The sequence below is a fragment of the Martes martes genome (genome assembly GCF_963455335.1).
Source record: "Martes martes genome assembly, chromosome: 3".
In the NCBI taxonomy this organism is placed as follows: domain Eukaryota; kingdom Metazoa; phylum Chordata; class Mammalia; order Carnivora; family Mustelidae; genus Martes; species Martes martes.
The window spans coordinates 186965372-186983662 of NC_137890.1; the positions used below are offsets into that span (position 1 = coordinate 186965372).

The following is an 18291-nucleotide window of genomic DNA, read 5'->3' on the forward strand; positions in this document are numbered from 1 at the left end:
ATATGGTTACAGAGGGTTTTCCTGTGTCTCTTCTCATTTCTTTCTAGCAGCAATGCTGTGAGGGCTTGAACAGCAAAGATCATGCTCACTCCCGGACTGCACGTGGGAGGGGGGCTCAGCATGTAGCCGGCGACAGTGGAGCCGGCTTTGAACAGGGCTCTTCAGCATATGGGGCAAGCCCAACATCAAACCCAGAGCCCACAGCTTTTCCTCTTTTACCCCACTCTGGTCACCCTGTTTATAGCAGCATTTCTAAGATACCAGGTTTTTTTGCGTGTCCTCACCTTTCCACACCCTGAGCTCTGTGCCTAGAATGCCTTTCCTACCCTGTTAGCAATCTTACACTCATTCATTCAAGTGCCTTCCATGAAGCTTTTCGAGATAACACTCTTCTCCTCACCCCACCTACCCTCCCAGCAGAGCTAGTTTCTCTCTCTTTTTTTAAGTTTTTATTTATTTATTTGACAGAGAGAGAGCGAGAGAGAGCAAATGCACAAGTAGGGGAGCAGCAGGCAGAGAGGGAGGGAGACACAGGCTCTCCAGTGAGCAGGGAGCCCAATGCAGGCTCAAACCCAGGACCCCGGGATCCTGACCTGAGCGAAAGGCAGATGCTTAACCGACTGAGCCATCCAGGTGCCCCGGAGCTAGTCTCTCTTTCAGCTGTGTTTCCATCACGCTTTGTAAATCCTTTCAGTCTCTTCTGGGTCTTGTGTAATGTAGGTGAGTTCAATATAAGTGCTCACTAGTATCCCCCTCATGATCCCCACCCCGCCATTATACCACTTACTTTGTACAAACAGTGGGATATAATGACATCGGAAACACTCAGTGCCTTTGGTGTTGGCTAAAGCTGTGGGAAGCATTTGAAAATGATTTCAAGGGCTTTCCAAACATTGGCAAAGAAGTGTTCAGGAGGCCAGAAACTTGGCTATTAACATCCACTAGAAATGGAATTGTCTGGGGGTATCAAGGTACAACGGGTCTAATGAGAAATCAGGAACAATGGGGACTACAGATCTGGGAATTTCTTTGATGGGAAACTTAAGGGTGCTTCAAGGATGTCTTCATTTATGGGTGAGTTTTATGTCATACTCATAGCCCCAGGCTAGAGATGACTGCTATGGCTTTCAAGTTGTGTTACAGTTATTTCTTGATGCAAATATTTCCCCCACTAGCCCTCGAGTGAGGGTGAGTCTGAGCCATATTAATCTTTGTCTGCCAGTTGATAATTGTTGAATCAACTTTCTGGGAACAAATCTTAGAGCTGTCTGCATCCGAATACCATCAAATATGTGTAATTGTAGTTCTAATTCAAATTCTCCTGTGTTTGCAGCCCCCACTGGTCCAGGCAATCTTCAGCGGTGACCCGGAGGAGATACGGACGCTCATCCACAAAACCGAAGATGTGAATGCTCTGGTAGGCGACACCATGGTTTTTCCTGCTCAGGCCCTCTTAGCCTTTCTCCACTGTAGCCCTCTTTGGTATCTGGTGAAAGCTCTGGACTGGTGCTTAGAATTCTGTTTTTAAGTCTACAAAATAAAATACATGTGGTTACAGTGGAAATCAGGCATATATAAATACAGATATCAAAATATGAAATCGCAAATTTGTGATATAATCACATCTGTGTGCTTCTCCATTAGCACATTTAAAAAGCAAGATGTGGCAGAAGATCTAATAATGAGCGTAATTTCAGACTGGCGATGAGCATGATCGATATTTTGTGTTCTCTGTGACCACCCTAGTGTGGTATGAACATACCTGTGATTTCTGCTGGGGACTGAGTGACAGTTACCGGTGACACTCATGAGATTGGTTGCCTGCCTTCATAATGGAAGGAAATGTGAAATTTCCATCGGAAATTAGTAAAAATAAAGAGGCCCTATTTTTGCCCCCAGAACCTCTGCCTTACAGCAGGGGTTGACAAACTACTGTCTGGCACCGGTTTTTGCCAGCTAAGAATGGTTTTCATTTGTTAAATGGCTGGGAAAAAACAAAAACAAAAACGAAAAGAGGAATAATATTTTGTGACATGTGTAAATTACATGACATTCAGATTTCAGTGTCATAAATGAAATCCCGTTGGCACTCGACCGTGGCTGTTTTCCTGCCACAACAGCAGAGTTGAGTAGAGATTAATGACAGAGACTGTCTGTGGCCCAGGAAGCCAAAGATATTTATTACCTTTAGAGGGAAAGTTTGCTGACCTCTGTTCTAGAGGATCCGTGAACCTGGGACCAGTGGGTGAGCTTGGCCTCCTGTGTGTAACTGAAATCATACGTAACACACATGTGCTTGTGGACATGTGTATCTTCTGTGAATAAGTAAAGGCATTTCATCGTACTCTTAAACGGGTGTGTGGTCCCCAGAAGGTTAAGAACCCCTGGATCAGGAAGTTCTTGAAATAAGCAAATTGGCAATGAGGAAAAGTGAAAAGAGTTAGTCAATAATTTACCCTTTTAATAGTTTTCTCAACCCAGATTGAACAAGCAATTCTATGCAGTACACACTACTAACTCTCTTAGTGTTAAGTCAGTTACCTTAATGCCTAGTTCCATGGGGGAGAGGCGCTGCCTTTGAAGTTTCTGGGGTTTGGTAGAAACAGCAGAGAAAGTCAAACTCATCTGCAGAAGAAGGGCTTGGCCCCAGGGACGTGACTTGTGTCAGAGGTGGGGTCTCTCTCCGCTCGGCTGAAGGCTTTATTTGGGAGGGGCAGAGTGCAGGCTGGTGTGGCTTTTGGAAAAAGCTTTTGGCAGCCTCTCCCCGGTTGGCACTGAAACAGCCCGGTGGCGTTTCAGGATGTTTTTGCAAGGGAAGCGCAGATGAGGCCGGGGCCGGGCTCCTCGAGGAGGCAGTGGGGCGTTTGTCCAGAGCCCGTGGGGCGTGACCCGGACTGCAGAGAGGAGCCGAGGCAGGCCCACTGACTGCCCGGGTGTCCTGCCATCCCTGCCATTCACTGGCCCATTTGGTGGCTGTGGCCCAAGTCTAGGCAAGCCCGAGGCAAAGTTTCAGTTACTGTCTTCTCCTGAGGATGATGAGCAAACAGTGCTTTTGTTCAGTCAAACATACAGAGAAAGATGGCACTGTCCTCTGAAGGGCCTTTACTTCTCCTTAGGAAGGTGACAAGTGGTTGCTGGCTGGTACAGGTTGGGAAAGCTTAACTTGAGTAGTAATCTCGCTGTATCACTGAGCCTGCTAGGTTAACTGCAGTAGCACATAGACCCGGATGTCTGGTTGCTCAAACACGGGAGGAGCTTAGTTCTCTTGTGACCAGATTGGAGATGTGGCTCTTTTCCACATGCGGTCCCAGGTATCAACACGTATCTTCTAGCCCAGGGGGTTCATCTTCAGTCCAGCCGGCCGGAAGGGGAAAAAGGAGCATGGACAATCTTAGGAGGATTTTTATGGATCCTCTTGGGAGTGGCACTTGTGCACACAACCCAACAACCAGAACTCAGTTCCATGCCGCATTTAACTGCAAGGGGGGTTGTGAAATTCATAGCTGTGTCCCCAGAGACTGGAGAACATGAATAGTTAGCAACCTTGGCCACACCAAGTTTTGGTACTACAGAATTTTAGGGAATTCAAGTGATAACATGTACTTATCTGTGTAGTGTCTTACTCACTTAAGAGTAATTTACCAAATTCGGGCCTAGCACTGGGTGCTAGGGATGCAGTGGTGAGAAGGTTGCTCTCACCCTCACGGAGCTCACAAGAGGGCAGAGAATCAACAGCGAGAAATCATACTGGCCTCCATTTTGAAAGGGAAAAGGCGGGCACTGTTAGGGGCGCAGGTTAATCATGAGGGGCTGAGGAAGAGGTGTGCACACTGACCCCTCGGGGGCCATTGTGGAGTTTGGTGTGTGGGCTTTCAGGTGGGTCAGTGTGGGTGGGGGGTGGGGGAGGAAGAGCCTTATAGGAAGAAAAGCCCGACTTCCTTCCGGTGCTGGTGTGGCTCCACAGGGGCCCAGCGCCTTCCTCCACTGTCTCCTCTGTAGACCCCCCTCTTCACAGACGCCTTCTCCTTCCCTCAGGTGAATGTAAAGAACCTCATTTGACCTCCTGCTCTCTGGCAGGTCTGTTGGAGACAGCGAGCTGTTCTCTCGATGTCATGCTTTTCTTTTGTCCACGCTTCTTTGGATCAGTAGTGCCGACTGTCGCTGGGGGCGGCTTAGGCAAAATGTAGGGAAAGCGACCGTTGGCACAGGGCGCCTGGAGATGGAAGACGAAGAGGGATTAGCAACCCCGGTCTGGAGCTTCCCTTCGGGAGGGAAGAGAGGCCACTCACCAACACATTTAAATGTCAAGGAAGGGAAACAAATAATGGAGCGGCTCCTGTTAACGGGAGGGCATGATGTGTCTTCCTCCCTTCTCACCCTTTGCTTTCTTTCTTTAGCTGGATTTATTTTTCTTATTTGTCCTAGGTTCTGATTTTTTTTTTTTTTTTTGCTTTCTTTTTTCTTCCCCACCTTCCTGTGTCTTTTGATCACCTTTGATGAAGTGATCCTGATACGGGAAGTGATCGCCTTCAGCTTCTCCAATCTGTGTTTTTCCGAACTTTATTCCGCGCTGGCAGCATTCATGAACCGTGTGTCAACCAAACGAAGTTTTCAACCCGTTGATATTGATGTTTTTTCTCACTTCTCCACTGTTCCCATCCCATCTGCCCTTTCAGACCTATTCTTTGCTCTATCATGTCGTCCTAATTCTTGTTTCCTTTCTGCTGCCTCTTCTGCCACCTCCCTGCCCAGCCAGAGAAACCTACTTCCGCTCTCACCTCCCAGTCTCGTCGTACCTCGCCGGACTTCACTGGAGCTAGTTACTTCTGAGAGACTGTGCGCTGGATGACGTGGTGGCTGTGGTTTTCATTCTCTCCTGCTCGGTGGCCCAGTCCAGTCTTCGCAGCGCATGTGGAGCGAATGACCAAACCTTGCTTTGTTACTCACGTTGAGCAGTTTGTGGTGGCGCACTTTTCGTTTCTGCCAATGAGGACGCGTTATCCACTGGTGTCCGGATTGGTTAGTGTCCCTCAGGTCTCAGTTGTAAGACTGAAAGTTCTCTTCGTAAGACTGAAAATCTGTAGCTGGATTTGAAGAGCCGGTGAAGAGCCAGGAAGGGCACCGAGTCTTCCTGTGGTTTCTCCGGCCGGCGGCATGCCAGGGCCTGGAAATGGGGGAGGACAGTTTTATACTCTGAGAAATCCATTTAAACTGACCTACACGTGGTTGATAACTAGAAAGATTTTAGGAGGCTCTGACAGACTAACAAGTTGAGCTTGAGGTGGAGTATCTGAGTTCAAAATGAATTCTGAAAACCAAAATTTGAACTCAATAAAGTCATTTTTGGGATTATGCTATGAGAACATGACACCAGCAGACAGTTGTACAGTGCCATACTGGAATGGGGCCAGAGATAATTAGTGCCTGTCATTGAGGAGTGGTGAAGACAGGGAGGGAACTATTCCGTGTGAGAAGGGGTTGAAAAAACTAGTGATGTTTTAGTCCTGGGAAGGACAAGAGAACTACCGCAAATAGTTCAAATGTTGTCAGGTTCAATGGAACTAGACTTACCGTTATGTCAGTGGTTGTAAGCTGCAGCAAATATTTCCTGCTCAAAATAGAAGAAATAACTTAATGGACAGGGCTGTACAAAGAAGTAATGAGCTGACTTGACCCGTGAGAAACTCCCCAGAAGACCATTAGACTGGTGGACCTGAAGGAGATGGATTGTAGCACGTGGTCTACTCTCCTACCTCACGCCTTGACCTGACGCTGCTAATGGTTTATGACAGGCTTTTTTCTCCGAGTCTTAAAAGGCCAAAATTTCTTTTTAGGACAGCACTATTAAATTGGAGTTGGCTTTTAAATAGAAACCTCCTTCCCATGCCTGGACTAGGTGGTGTTTAAAGTCTTTTAACAACTGTGCAGGACTACAACTCCAAGATGTGTAAGTCTCACATGATAGCACATACCCGTGGTATTTGTTTCTTTTTTAAAGTATCGTTAACAGTTGTGAATACACACACACACACGCGCGCGCACACACACACAACCATTCTCATACCAAAGAAAATCAATAATAATTTGTTGGTATCTTCTAATACCCGGTGTATATTCAATTTTGTTTTGTCCCTATAGCTTCAAACACTTTTTTTTTCTTTATAGTTGGGCTGTCCCCAAGTTGATTATTTTACTCCATCTAGTTTTTACAACAAAATGATTTTGTCAAGCTGTTAATGTATGTTATTTTCCCTAATAGGATTTGGCCCAAGTATATTGGTGGATTTTGCTTACTCTCTCCAATCCCAAGATGGGAAGTGAGGATATGTGAATATAACAGAATAAATCTCGAGGTGAAAGCTAAGCTTACACTGGTAAACAACTCATAGTGAAAAAAGGGGAGACAACCATTAAAGCTTTAATTTTTAACTATAAGCATCAGTTTGGGTGATAGTGGCCTGCTAGTCCCAAGATCAAAGTGAGAACTATCCCAACAATGCATGGTAAGAGTTTTCTAAAAATAAATAAGACAAATTATCAAGAGTACACTTGTAATTTGTACTGTGTGTGTGTGTGTAGGAGTATTGTACTATTTCTTTATATGAAAATGATTACCCCAAGTCTAGTTAACATCCTTCGCCTCATGTAGTTACAAAAATTTTTTTCTGTTGTCATGAGAACTTTTAAGATCTATTCTCTTAGCAACTTTCAATTATGTAATACAGTATCGTTAACTGCAGTCACCATGCTGGACTCTATACCCCCATTACTTATTTTATAACTGGAAGTTTGCACTATTTTTTTAAAAAGATTTTATTTATTTATTTGAGAGAGAGTTGAGAGAGAGGGAGAGAGAGAGCATGAGCAGGGAAGGAGGGAGAGGGAGAAGCAGGTCCCCTGCTGAGCAGGGAGCCCGATGCAGGGCTCAATCCCAGGACCCAGAGATCCTGACCTGAACCGAGGGCAGACACTTAAATGACTGAGTCACCCAGGCACCCCTAGCACAGCCTTTAACGCTTCTAGATTTTTGTGTGTTTTCCGTCACTCCCATATATCTTACTTGATTTAAAAAAAATTTTTTTTAAAGAAAGAATTGATAATAGGGATAAAAACCTGAGATGTTTTGTTAGCCTAGAGATCTGGGCACTTTCTAAATTAGACCCAAATCAGGAGCTGCTGGGAACCAGGAAACTGCAGGCAGGAGTGGCAAACCCTTGTCCCACCACGGACAGAAGCTTGCTGACCCATTCCTCTCTCCCTGAGTGCTGCTCTGCAGGAATACAGGCTCGGGGTGGCCCAAACTTCTTACATTTTTAAGAGAAAAATACAGGAAATCTCTAAATTGTTAATGTTGGTTCCAAAAAGTGATCCAACATTGTTGAGGCCAAAGAAAACACATCTGTGGGCCAAATCTGGCTGGCAGGCCACCGTTTTGCTAACCGTGGATGAGATCAGCAAATATTCCTCAGTGAAGGTTTCTCTGGCCACCTGTATCTGGGAATCGAAAGCGTGAAGCCTGTGGCCTGGTGTTCTGGAGAGAGCAGTGGCCTGCGTTCTTCAAATGTTGACAGTACTTCTGGCTCAGTAGCCTGTGGGGCTGGTGGTGACTTCATCGTTGTTCGGGGAGGGCTGCTTTTTGTCCCGAGGCTAGGTGCCTCTCACTCAGCACATGCCTGACAACACTGTCGAAGCTCTTGCTCCTTGTTGGACTACTGCCTGGGATGCGGGGCTGTGGTTTGAGAGCCATGACCTGGGTCCTGTAGAAAATGATTCATGAACTCCAGATGGCAGCAAGCAGGCTGCCGTGATGCGGCTTCATGGCCATTTAAAATGTGTGAGGGCAGGTTGGTTAGCATCACTCCTAATTACTCTCCAGGGGACGCCTGAAAGCGTGAGGCCCCGCTTCTCCAGCACTGGCCTTGGAGGTACAAGAGCCATCCTCCGTGAATGGTACCTCGTGCAAGGGTGTACGATTTGTACCATCCAGGCAATAGAGGTGGTTGTCTGCAGCTCTGGAAACCCTCCAGGTGTCATGCCGTTTCCCTTAGTATTCCTTTGCTGAACATTGTTACAGCACAAAGAAAAATCTTGCAATTAAAAGGTATACATTGTAAATAGCTTGAGAATGTGAACCTCTCTAGGATAAAGGGTTATGGCTCTCCCTCCCGCCCACTCCGCATTAGATATTACACTGGAGGGGAGGATGGGAATATGAATAAATGAGCTGTATTTCTCTTAGATTGAGAAGATTCAGTGGTTTGAAACGAATGGATAAATTCAATGCCGTTGGATTTGGGGAGGAAGACTTCAGTTTGGGGAAGCTTGACAATATCTTCTCAACTTCAGTATTTAGAGGAATAGACATGTGAGAAGACTCTTTTTAAAGAAAATCAGTGAAGGGAGAGTTTCACAAAAATCTATTAAAACAAATTACAAAAGTATAGCAATTAAAACAGTGTGTTACTGGCACAGGAATAGACAACTAAATTAGCAGAGTGGAGATTCCAGAATTAGACCCAAGTGTATATGAGCAGATGGTATAAAACAAAGGAAGCTTTGGAAACCACGGGGATGACATGGGTTACTTAATAAAGGGTGTTGAGACAAATGGCTAATAAAAAGCTGAACCCTTCCCTAATTTCTTATACCAAGAGAAATCTAGAGGTAGAAAATAAAAAGATGAAAGTGGAATAAAAGAAGGGGGAAATATTTTTTTCCAGTTGTGATGTGAGGAAGGGCTTTCTAAGCAAATGCAAAGATAAAAACCAAGATGGAAAATGTGGATACCTTTGAATACATAAAAACTGCGAACTTCTATATATTAAATCATCACCGAAAACAAGATTAAAGGAGAAATCAAAGATAGGTACAGTATCTGTGAAAAGCATCCATATCCCTAATATATAAAAAACTCTTGCAAATTATTGAGAGAGAGTTAAACACCTCACTAGAGAAGTGGGGAAAGGAAGTACAGAGGACACTCACCAAAATAAAAATGCAGAGAGCCAGAAACAAATATGAAAGGGTGTCCAATCTCAACTTCACCTGGAACCCAAGAGTTCAAATAAAACAGCTCACGGTGCCCATCAGAGAAGCAAGGGGGAAAGTAAGATCACAGTGGGGTGTATTTGAAGGACACTCTGAGGCCTTTTTGGAGAAAGTTTAATTGTACTCACCTCTGCAGGGTTTGGCGGTCTGTATCCATTTCGGCTCGGTATACACTCTCTGACACAGCAACATAACTCCTTGGAATACACCCTAAGGGAAATTGCCGGACAGCAACATATATATATGTGTGTATATATATGTATGTATGTATATAATATTATATATGTATTATATATTATATATGTGTATATTATATGTATTATAATATATTATATATTGTATATAATAGTATATATGTGTTGCTTTGTAGTTTATAATAACAAGAAATTGGAAACTACCAGTACTTTATTTCTTAACTATACTTTAGTACATATATATGTGGAAATACTGTGCTATCTTTTTTTTTTTTTTAAAGATTTTATTTTTGGGGGCACCTGGATGGCTCAGTGGGTTAAGCCTCTGCCTTCAGCTCAGGTCATGATCTCAGGGTCCTGGGATCATGACTCGAGCCGAAGGCAGCGGCTCAACTCACTGGGCCACCCAGGCACCCAACAAATACATTTATAATACATCCATGCACATACACACACACACATGAAAGCCTACAAACTAGCTTCCGAACTTTCTCATATTTCATATAAGGATATGACTTTTTAAATGTGCTTATCCTGTTGTCAGTTTGTGTACATGCTGAGCATACCTCAGTGGCAGGGTGCTCATTACCCATAGTGAAAGGCCGAGAATTGTTCCCATCTCACGTCCGTTACGAGGGCCTTTCCTCTGGTGTTATGTGGAGCCTGAGGAATGGTGGTAGGAGCTGTTGTCCCTTCAAGCGCGTTCTTTTCTTCTACTATCACGTTTCCCCCTTTTGGAGGAATTTCAGGGGGGACCCCCTGTTTGGCTATTGAAGACGGAAAATGTATGAGATTCTAGGTGGCAGTGTCGTAAAAGTGTGTGTCTTTTTTCTTAGCTATATGGACATTTCATTTCATAAATTCTGGAAAAATATTTTTTGAAATTGAAATACAGTTGACATATAACATGGTATTAGTTTGAGGTATACAACATAGTGATTCAATCTTTGTATACACTGTGAAATGATCGCCACAATAAGTCTCATAAACATCTCTTGCCATTACACAGTAATGTTTTTCCCCTAACGATGAGAAGTTGTAAGATCTACTCTCCTAGCAACTTTCAGATATGCAATACAGTAGTATTAGCTATAGTCACCGTGCTGTATATTATATTTCCGTGATTTATTTATTTTATAATTGGAAGTTTGTATTTTTTTGACCCTCTTCACCTATTTCGCCTACCCTCCCCTGCTGCCCCCACCCAACTCCTGCCTCAGTCAACCACCAGTCTGGTCTCTTTATCTATGAGCTCGGTTTAGTTTTGTTCTGTTTTTGATTCCACATATAAGTGAGATCATGTAGTATTTGTCTTTCTCTGTCAGACTTATTTCACTTACCATAATGTTCTTAAGGTCCGTCCATGTTGTTGCAAATGGCAGGATTTTTTTCCTTTTTTTATGGTTAAATAATTTTCCATTGTATATATATGTATATGTATATACATATGTATATGTATATATGTACACAACATTTTCTGTGTTCACTCATCCATCAGTGGACATTTGGTTTGTTTTCATATCTTGGCTATTGTAAATAAGGCTGTAATGAACATGGGGTGTATATGTCTTTTTGAGTTACTGTTTTTGTTTTCATGGAATAAATACCCAGAAGTAAAATTGCTGAATCATATGGTAGTTCTATTTTTATCTTTTTGAGGAACCTATGAACTATTTTCCATAGTGGCTGTAACAATTTACATTCCTACCAACAGTACAGGAGGGTTCCCCTTTCTCCACATCCTTGCCAACTCTTGCTGTTTCTTATCTTTTTGATAATCACCATTCTGACAGGTGGGAGGTGATTTCTCTCTGTGGTTTTGATTTACATTTCCCTGATGATGAGCCATGTTGAGCACCTTTTCATATTCCTGTCTGCCATTTGTATATCTTCTTTGGAAAAATACCTATTCAGATCCCCTGCTCATTTTTAGATTAGATTGGGGTTTTTTGCTACTGGATTTTGTGAGTTCTTTATGTATTTTATATATCAACCCCTTAACCAGATACATGATTTGCAAATATTTTCTCCCATTGAGTAGGTTTTGCCTTTTCTTTTTTCTTTTTTTATTATCATTTTTTTATTATCATGCTCAATTAGCCAACGTATCATTAGTTTTTGATGTAGTGTTCAAACAATTCATTGGTTGTGTGTAACTGTGTAACATCCAGTACTCATCACCACATGTGCTCTTTTTTTATGATTTCTTTTGTTGTGCAGATGGTCTGAAGTTTGACATAGATCTGCTTGTTTATTTTTGCTTTTGTTGTGTTTGCTTTTGGTGTCGGATTTAAAAAATCATTGCCAAAGCCAATGTTAAGTAGCTTAACTTACGTTTCCTTCTAGGATTTGTATGGCTCAGGTCTTACATTTAAGTCTTTATTCTGAGTTCCTTTTTTGGTGTGTGGTGCAAGATATGGTCCAGTTTCATTCTTTTGCTTGCACTCATGCAGTTCTCCCAACACATTTATTGAAGAGCCTGTCCTTCTCCCATTGTATATTCGTGGCTTCATCATTGTAAATTAATTGACTATATATATGTGGGTTTATTTCTGGGCTCTCTCTTTTGTTCCTTTAATCTATGTGCCTGTTTTAGGCCAATACCATACTGTTTTGAATACTATAGCTCTTTAGTATAATTTGAAATCGGGGAGTGTGAAACCTCCAACTTTGTTCTTCTTTCTTGAGATTGTGTTGGCTATGCAGGCTCAAAAAATAATTTTTGACCATTAGTTTCAGTTAGGATAAAAATCGAGTACAAATTTCCAGACATGTCTTGATTTTCTTTATTTTCTCATTTCTTTTACATTGAGAATATACTTGTAGTCAGAAAAATTTGGCAAAGCTTTGCAGAAAAGAGGTAACTCATATTTTAAAAATGAATTGGCTAGAGATGATCACATACTCAGATTACTCTTAAAAGACATGCTTAAATTAAAAGGATATAAGGTGTATTTTAGTTCGATTAGCAGTACTGGCCCTGATTTTTACCAAGGATATATTACTTTCTGTTTCAAATGTTGAATAACCATATAATTATGACAGCCAGAGGACTTTCCAGTTGTAGTTTTACAGGCATATTATTATTACAACCAACTTTAAAAGAAAAGAAAGAAATACAAAGAGCTTAAATGTAGCTGTTACTCAGTGAGGGTAGAAGCCTGGGGAAGAGGGGTGGGACTTTTCCTCCGGGAGGTTATATGGCAGGTTATAGTCAACATCGCTTGCCAATTTTCTGCGTAAAAGGATGTCCCTGGCAGTTGGTCTAGGATGGCCATGAGTACTTGCTGTGTACTTTCTAAAGTCATCGGGAGGTAAGACAGTCTACCTTCTCCTTCTCCGTTAGTCTCCCTTCCTCAACTCCTCCCTGGCTTTCCCTACCCACCCATGCACAGACTCGCTTTCAGATACAGCCCCTTCACAATCAAACCTGGTATGTCCCTGCTTCATGTATTTTATCTGTTGGCACATAATCTGTATCAGTCACACCAAAATGCAACTACAATGGAGGGAAAAGAACACGGGGCTAAGCTCGGAGGCAGAAGCCTCTTCATCTACCCTGACCTCACTTTTCTGTCTGTACAGTGGCCACTGTAACACTTTTTATACGGTTATAGCTCAGGAGATGAAATGGTGGATGTATGTTTATTAGGATTAGATTTGGCTGCATTTGATAAAAAACCAACAACAGTAAAACAGTAGCTTTTCATAAAATAGAACTTTACTTTACTATGAAATAGAAGTTCATTTATTTCCTGTGTACAAGTCTAGAGACAGGCTGTCTGGGACTAGCATAGTACTTTGTGGTTATAGGAGCCAGTCTTTATCTCCTTTTGTGCTGCTATTCTTGGTAGGTGGCTTCTATCTCATTGCCCAGAATGACCACTTGAGTTCCAGCCATCACATCCAAATCCCAGCTAGGAGGAAGGAGGATGGCGCAAGAGGGGTGTGTCCCTTCCTTTAAGGAGACTTCCACTAAGACTTGCTTACATCCTGTACAGAACCACATCAGATGGCCACGTACTCAGCTCCAAAGCGGCATTTATTGTGAAAGAAAGATGTGGGGGCCAATCAGCAGTCTCTGCCATGGTATATGAAAGACTTTTGTGACCTGGGAAATGCTTCAAGTACAAAACAAATTTATGTAAATTGCCATGAGGCAGCCTCACATGTATTCACCCATTCACCAAGTGTTTATTAACTGCTTCCTGGAGACGTCGCCCGAGGACCAGCATCCCATATACTTGTTCATATATTTCTTAGTCAATTTATGTTGTCTCCAAAGAAAAGGGTTTGAGGGATTTGTGTGGCTGTGATTTTTTCCCCCCTCTTTGCCAAGCATGTGGGAACAGAATATCGCTAAGGTATGACATCACTTTCTTTGGGAGGAGGGAAGGAGAAGGGGGACATTGGAGCGCGGACTAAATGGCAGCTCTCTAGCTCACCGGTATAGACTGCGTGCTCTGCCCTCCAGTCTTAGAGGTCCTGCCTTTTGTCATCAATCCTTCATGCTGATTTACATCTTGCGTCCTCACTTACTTTGGATATATGCCTTTTCCCCTTTTTAAAGCACGTGTGCTGGATGAGCTCTTCATCCTCTGCCTTCTTCCTTTCACATAGGGAACGCTGTGTTTGGACAGGCATGTCTCTTAGTCGGGAAGCAAAGATACAAATAGATGGATAGAGAGATCCATCAGTGAGTGGGTGGACGGACAGATGGATAAATACAGACAAGCAAGCGAGCATGTGTGACCTAATCGTCAGGCAACATTGTCCCTTACGGCTGTTTCTCAGGGGGACCCAGAATGTGTAGGACCCCTAAGGAAATAGGATCTACAGTCCCAGGCTCAAGATACTCCATTTGGAAGGAATTCAGAGACGTCTAATATCCGTCACCCTAATCTCTCAGGAATTCATGGCAGTGGCTTTCTATTTTTAATCTTGTTTTGTTATGAAAATGTTCGAAGAGTCAGAAAACAGCCAGAATGCACCACTGAGATGGAACAAACGTTGACACTTTGCCATATTTACTTTAAAAAAACGCAAAATGAAATTTGATAGATGCAGAGCATTTCTCCCACTTAAATACATGGTCCTTGCGTCATCCACGTCTTTGCATAAATCCCACCGTATCTGGGACACTGTCCCCAGACTTCCGACGTAAAACCACCCCCTCCATCAGCCGCTGACCTCTTCTTGCTTGCAACGTTCACTGCCTGACATCTGTCGTGTACTTATTTGCTTGTCTTCTGTCTGTCTCTTTCCGCGGGCGCGTGAGCCGTGCAAGAACGGGATGTGGCTTTGTTTCTGAGCAGTTTCCTGTGTCTCCCAAGGGGCTGACACGAACGAGGACCCCATGCACAGAGCTGAAGCCTCCGTTAGGTTTCCTGACCCATCACCTCCCTCCCTGCCTCTCTCCCCAGGGGTCACCGCTGTCCTGGAGTTTTAGATGTCTTCCCCATCCTTGTCTTTATATAATCTAATTTTATTTATCCCTATGTGTGTGCAATGTGTATACTCCAGAACAATAGGCGGTTTTTTATAGCTTTAAAATATTACGTAAACAAACTACTTATATCCGCCATCACTTGTTTGTTCTCACACAGCATTATGTGTTCGAGACTTATCTATGTGCACACACGAGTATTTACTTCATATATTTCCTATCCTACAGTATTCCCTTTAGGATTTTATCCCAATGGGTCTATTTTTGGCCCAAGCCTTTTGATTTTTAGTTGTTTTGAAAGATTTTAATTAGTTTATTTTAGAGAAATAGAGAAAGAGAGGGCGCCTGGGGGCAGAGGGGGAGGGAGAGGGACAAGCTGACTCTGCACGGAGCACAGAGCCTGACCCCGGGGCTGGATCCCATGACCCTGAGATCTTGACCCGAGCTGAAACCAAGAGCTGGTTGCCCAACTGACTGAGCCACCCAGGCACCCCTTGTCCAGAGCCTTTTAATATCAGGATATCCCCTTTCTTTTGTCAGGGACTCTCTGAATTTGACCTGTGGCAACAATTGTACCAATTCTAGAAATGGGTGAGAAAATGGGTAATATGGTAAATTTTATGTTATATGTATTTTATCATAATTAAAATATTTAAAAACTAATACCAAATTGTATACTTGGGGAAAAAATAAGTGAAATTAGAAGGGGAACCAAGTAAGTGTGTTCAATAAGAATTGTACTCTGTAAAAAATAAAATCACTGTAAATGGTATTTTTAGAGAGTGAATTTTACTCAGCACAATTGAATACATTTATTTATAAAATCCTCTTTTTCAAGGTATTATGATTTTGTTCGTGGTACTTTTATTTTTAGAGAGAGAGAGAGAGATGGGGAGGGACAGAGGGCGAGGGAGAGAGAGAGAATCCCAAACTGACTGCGGAGCCTTACGTGGGGCTCATCTCACAACCCTGGGATCATGACCTGAGCCGACATCAAGAGTTGGACTTGATGCTGACTGGGATGGAGCCACCCAGGTGCCCCTCGATCTTAGTAGAGTAGAAAATGGATTTCCCTCAGAGGAGACATGCAGGTGGCCAACAGGTGCATAAAAAGGTGCTCAACATCACTCATCTTAAGGGGATGCAAATGGAAACAACAAGCTGTCACCTCATACCTGTCAGAATGGCTGACATTAAAAAGAAAAACTGGTGCAGCCATTTGGAAAACAGTATGGAGGCGCCTCAGAAATTTAAATATAGAACTACCCTGTGATCCAGCAATCCCGCTCTTGGGTGTATTTCTGAAAGAAATAAAATCATCGTCTTGAAGAGACATCTGCATTCCTATGTTCATAGCAGCATTATGAACAGTAGCCAAGGTGTGGAAACAAACAAGATGTCTTTGGACAGATGAATGGATAAAGAAGACGCGATACACACACACACACACACACACACGCTCGACTATTATTCAGCTAAATATTATTCAGTTAAAAAAGAGGGAAATCTTGGGGCACCTGGGTGGCTCAGTGGGTTAAAGCCTCTGCCTTCGGCTCAGGTCATGATCCCGGGGTCCTGGGATCGAGCCCCGCATTGGGCTCCCTGCTCAGTGGGGAGTCTGCTTCTCTCTCTCTCTGTTTGCCTCTCTGCCTACTTGTGATCTCTGTCTGTCAAATACATAAATAAAATCTTTAATTAAAAAAAAAAGAGAGAAGTCCTGTCATTTGCAACAACATGGATGAACCTGCAGGATTTTGTGCTAAATGAAAAAAATAAACAGACTGAGAAAGGCAAACTCTGCATGGTTTCACTTATATGAGGAATCTAAAAATGAGTGAATGAATGAATGTAAATATGTGAGGTGACAGATGTGTTAGGTCCATGGGGGGTGGGAATCTTTTCACAGTGTATGTATCTATCAAATCACCATGTTGTACTCTTTAAATATCTTAGCAGTTTGTCACCCATATCCTAATAAACCTGGGGGAAAAAGAAAATAGAATTCCCTCAGAAAAATCATGTATTTCAGTATATAGTCCCCCCGTATTAGTAAATCGCCTTTCTTTTAGGGAGGGTAAACTAGAAAACAAATATGTCAGGTTGCTCTACAGTAATATTTAGAATTCTTGGTTTTCGATAAGACTGTAAAAATCAGAGAAGTCTGTTTTTGCTGTAACATGACAATTTGACTCTAGACACAAGTACAGAATAACTTCAGTTTTTCTTTAGTGCACGTTTAAGTATCCTTTTCCAGAGCTTCCTATTAAAAGAATACATGTTAGAGGACAAGGTTTTATTTAAAAGGCATTTTGTAGATTTTGTAGATACTATTGAAAAAGTTAGGAAAGATCTTACCATCTGTAATTTTGAATGACGACTCAGTAGTCCTTGGCTAAATGTGAAATTGTTCAAAAAGATCACATGATTGACCCTGTTTTGCATTTTGCTCATAAAAATCCATCAGGGCTATGAATGAATATCTTGTTTCTCGAGATGTAGTCAGACTTTAGTTAGCTATTTAGCCATTTAAAACAGGTCTTGTTATGCATTTTCTTAATTTGATTGGTAACTTCCTTGAGCCCTAGTAAACTTGAATATTTAAAGACAATGTTAAATACACGAGTGTCAGTTAAATTAACTACCTGAGCATGGTTTTCTCTCTTCTCTTCAATAAGCAGACATTTACTGAGCATCTACCACATTCCTGGCATGGTGCGGGGGGCTGAGACCATCAGAGGAATAGGACAGTGTTCCTGTCCTCCTGGGTTGTAGAATCAGCGGTTGAGACAGACATTTAATTGAACTGTTAAAGAAAGTGATCAGTGCTACAACAGAAGTAGAAACGTTCCTCCCCAGGTGGCCAGGACTCTTACTGCAGTAGGTCGACCAACCTTTGACAACAGTGGCAGGAAATGCAGGGATGGGTGTTGGGGTGGGGATGGTGGGAGAAATTTTAAGCCTACCTACCTATCTTTATCAACTTCTTTCTCCAAGTACTACTATTATGGGTAACGGTAGTGATGGCAACTTATCATTTGGGCAATTGATCTCTTCTTAATCTTATATAAAGTATGACTAGAAAGATGTTTAGAAACTTTTAATGTTGTTGAATTAAGAAACAGATTTTATTTTTTAGAGCAGTTTTAGGTTCACAGCAAAATTGAGAGGAAGGCGGGGCGCCTGGGTGTCTCAGTTGGTTAAGTGTCTGTCTTCAGCTCAGGTTATGATCCCAGAGTCCTGAGATCGTGTCCTATATCGGGCTCCTTGCTCATCAGGGAGCCTTCTTTCCCCTCTGCCTGCTGCTCTCCCTGCTTATGCTCTCTCTCTCTGTCTGTCAAATAAATAAAATCTTTTTTAAAAAATTGACAGGAAGGTACATTTCTGTCCCCCGGCCCCACACATGCATGGCCTCCCCTGTTATCAACATCCCCCAACAGAGTGCGACATGTTACAGTTCATAAACCTACATTTTCACATCTACACACAAATTCCACTCCAAAATCCATAGTTTACATTAGGATGTACTCTAGGTGTTGTACATTCTATGGGTTTCAACAAATGTACAGGGACATGTAACCACCAATCTCGTACCATGCAGAATAG

The 18291-nt window shown here is 42.6% G+C and overlaps 1 protein-coding gene across 1 annotated transcript in view; it reads left to right on the forward strand.

Moving 5' to 3' along the window:
• Positions 1–18291, forward strand: part of ANKRD44 (ankyrin repeat domain 44) — a 316406-nt gene that overhangs the window by 113538 nt on the left and 184577 nt on the right. Inside the window, exon 2 of the mRNA XM_080798591.1 lies at positions 1334–1417. Coding sequence (XP_080654717.1) covers positions 1334–1417 — 84 coding nt within the window. The remainder of the gene's footprint in view (positions 1–1333; positions 1418–18291) is intronic.